At 45.5% G+C, this 3,289-nt stretch overlaps 1 protein-coding gene across 1 annotated transcript; it reads right to left on the reverse strand.

The window, feature by feature from the left end:
* Positions 1-1,195: 1,195 nt before the first annotated feature.
* On the reverse strand, positions 1,196-2,084 carry LOC148206026 (uncharacterized). Its single transcript, XM_088106280.1, has 2 exons — positions 1,716-2,084; positions 1,196-1,294 (listed from the first exon to the last, which is right to left on the reverse strand). The coding sequence occupies exons 1-2, from the start codon at positions 2,082-2,084 to the stop codon at positions 1,196-1,198; spliced, it is 468 nt and encodes a 155-aa protein (XP_087962406.1).
* Between the last annotated feature and the right edge of the window lie 1,205 nt (positions 2,085-3,289).

A 3,289-nucleotide genomic window follows, 5' to 3' on the forward strand; every position in this document is an offset into this window, starting at 1 on the left:
CCCCCTCTGGCTGACAATAAAGCCCAACAATTTCCCGGATTTCACTCCAAATGTACATTTAGCGGGATTCAGCCTAAGCTTATACTTCCTCAATCTCTCGAATAACTTTCTCAAGTTGAGGACGTGTTCTTCTTCTGATACGGACTTCGCGATCATGTCGTCCACATAAACTTCAATCTCCTTGTGCATCATATCATGGAAAAGTGCCACCATCGCCCTTTGATATGTTGCCCCAGCATTCTTGAGTCCAAAAGACATCACCTTATAACAAAATGTGCCCCACAATGTAATAAAAGTCGTCTTTTCCATATCTTCTGGCGCCATCTTGATCTGGTTATACCCCGAAAAACCATCCATGAATGAAAACAGTGAATTCTTGGCTGTATTATCAACTAGGGTATCGATGTGTGGTAATGGGAAATTATCCTTTGGGCTTGCACGATTCAAATCTCGATAATCGACACACATCCGAACTTTACCATCCTTCTTAGGCACCGGTACAATGTTTGCTACCCATTCTGGGTATCTCGCCACAGCTAGAAACCCTGCATCGAATTGTTTCTGTACCTCCTCCTTGATCTTCAAGGACATTTCCGGTTTCATTCTTCTTAGCTTTTGCTTTACCGGTGGGCATTCCGGCTTGAGTGGGAGCTTATGTTGTACAATATCTGTATCGAGGCCTGGCATGTCATTGTAAGACCAAGCAAACACATCCCTGAACTCCCTCAATAAGACACGTAATTTTTCTTTCACTTCTGCTTTCATGGCTGTACCGATCTTCACCTCCTTTACCTCATCCTCATTCCCTAACTTGAGTACTTCAACATCTTCCTGGTGAGGTTTCATCTCCTTACACTCTTGTTCCACTAGTCTCAACAGTTCAGGAGGGGGTTCCGGGTCATCATCACAATCATCTTCCGTATTATTGACAAGGCGCCCAAAATTAGGAATATCGACATAATTATTTTCAAAACATTCATTGTCATATCTGCATTATTTGAGTTAAGGAAAAGAAAATAAATAAACAGAAAAACGACGAGGAATGCAAAATGATGATAAAACACAAACAAACACACTTTGATTATCGCGCTGAGCATAACAAACTAAAAGCGTCAACCCGTAAGTCATGAATCCTAAAGCCCCGGGTAAAGCTATAGGATTAATTAAAGTTATTACATCTTATTCAAATTAAGCATCACGGGCAAATCCAGCATTTTCCAGTTGTCGAGTTGTGCATCCGGGGAGCAGGCCCACACGAAACTGGAGCCTCCCGATCCATCTTCATCTCCCACAGCTGCTATGTGGCCAGCATTAACCCAACCAGCACTGCGAAAGCTCTCTTTGAGGTCACAGATACGAATTCTTCTCACTTTGGGCTCCCGTCTTTCCACCCGAGCCAGACTGCGCTCTCTCCTTTCCTCTATCAGCCTTCTCCTATCCTCCTTGGTGGGCTTGTATCCCAGGCCATACCTATTCTTGTTCTCGACAACCTCCAGAGGGAATGCTCGCCCTTGTCCCCACTTGCCCAAACCTTTCCCATGCATATAGCCTTCTCTTAGCATGACTTTGGCCATCATGATAGAAGCACGCGACAGATGCGGGTTGACCGCGAATGGCTCCACATAGGTGTTTCCCACGATCTCCAGAGATTGGAAAGCTGTCTCGAGAGCTTCCTCGGCTGCTTCGATATAACGGGAGGATGATGGTCCGCTCACCAGGAAATCCTCCTCTCCTGCCACTATCACCAGCTTGTCTCCCATAACATACTTCAACTTTTGATGTAGTGTAGAAGGCACAACCCCTGCAGAATGGATCCATGGGCGACCCAAGAGACAACTATAGGCCGGGAGGATGTCCATGACTTGGAATGTTACTTGAAAGACACACGGACCGATTTGGACTGGTAATTCTACCTCTCCCATCACTTCCCTCTTACTACCATCAAAGGCTCTCACAATCATAGAACTTGGCTTCATATGCGTTCCGTCACTGGGTAGCTTCTCCAAGGTGGCTTTTGGCATGACGTTTAGGGAGGATCCATTATCCACTAAGACACGTGCTATCACATGATCCAGGCATTTCATAGAGACATGAAGTGCTTTGTTATGACCTCTCCCCTCAACAGGTATTTCTTCATCAGTGAAGGTGAGGTAATTATTAGCAACGATGTTGCCAACAATGCCCTCGAACTTGTTCAGAGAAATACCTTGCTCCACATGAGCCTCACTGAGTATCTTCATCAACAACTTTCGGTGGGAAGCAGAGTGCATGAGTAATTCTAGCAAGGAAATCCGGGCAGGCATGCGGTTCAACTGTTCCACTACTTTGTACTCACTCTGTTGTATGAACTTTAGGAATTCACCAACTTCTTCTTCAGATATTTCCCTCTTCTCCCCTTTATCAGGGGTCTCCTCGGCCTCCACTTTCTTTCCCCTCAAGAACTCATTTGCTTTTGCAGCCATTGTTGCTTCCCTATCATTGGTTCTTTCTCTTGCCAATTCTGGTGATGTAAATATTCGACCACTTCTGGTCATTCCACCAATGCCTGATATGTTTTCCACAGTCGGATTCGCATATTCTCCCTCATCTAATGCAGTTGCCCCATATCTCCATGGGACGACTTTCTCGTTCTTATAAGGAAAAGGAGTTGCCATTCGGATGACAACAGATGGATTTCCTTCAGTTACTAGTGCAGGGGTGGTCCTAGTAAAATGGATAACCAAAGGTTCGGGTAGAGTCACATCAGATTCTCCACCAATTTGTGCAAATACTTCTTCCTCTTTGACCTCGCGGCACGCTTGCATCAGATTTCTATCAAGTAAGTCTTGTAGAAAAATCTCGAATTCCATACATTCCTCAATAGAATGCCCGGCCTCCGGATAGAGTGCGCACGCTATACCCAGATCATAATCGCCCTTTAGTAGGCCCTTCTTCAACAAAGCTTCAAAGATAAACCTCCTAGGACTTCGGATTTCGCCCACATCTCTTATCAGATCATGGTTTCCAACTTCGACGGCGTTCGTCGAGGAACTCCCGTGCTCGGACAATGGATTAGTATCGACGCTGGGCTGGTCCTCTTGAAACTTTAACCAACCCGAATCTATCAGAGCCTGAACTTTGTATTTGAGAGCGAAACATCCTTCGGTCGAGTGGCCAACGCCTCCTGCATGATAACTACACCTGGCATTTGCGTCATAACCCCTTGGGTACGGCGGCTGTATGGGCTTCATCGGGCAAATGGCGACTAGACCCTTTTTGACTAGGTTAGGTAACAATTCAGTGTAGGTCA

Source organism: Vigna umbellata, chromosome 1 (genome assembly GCF_029865625.1).
Source record: "Vigna umbellata cultivar VRB3 chromosome 1, Vumbellata_1.0, whole genome shotgun sequence".
In the NCBI taxonomy this organism is placed as follows: Eukaryota; Viridiplantae; Streptophyta; class Magnoliopsida; order Fabales; family Fabaceae; genus Vigna; species Vigna umbellata.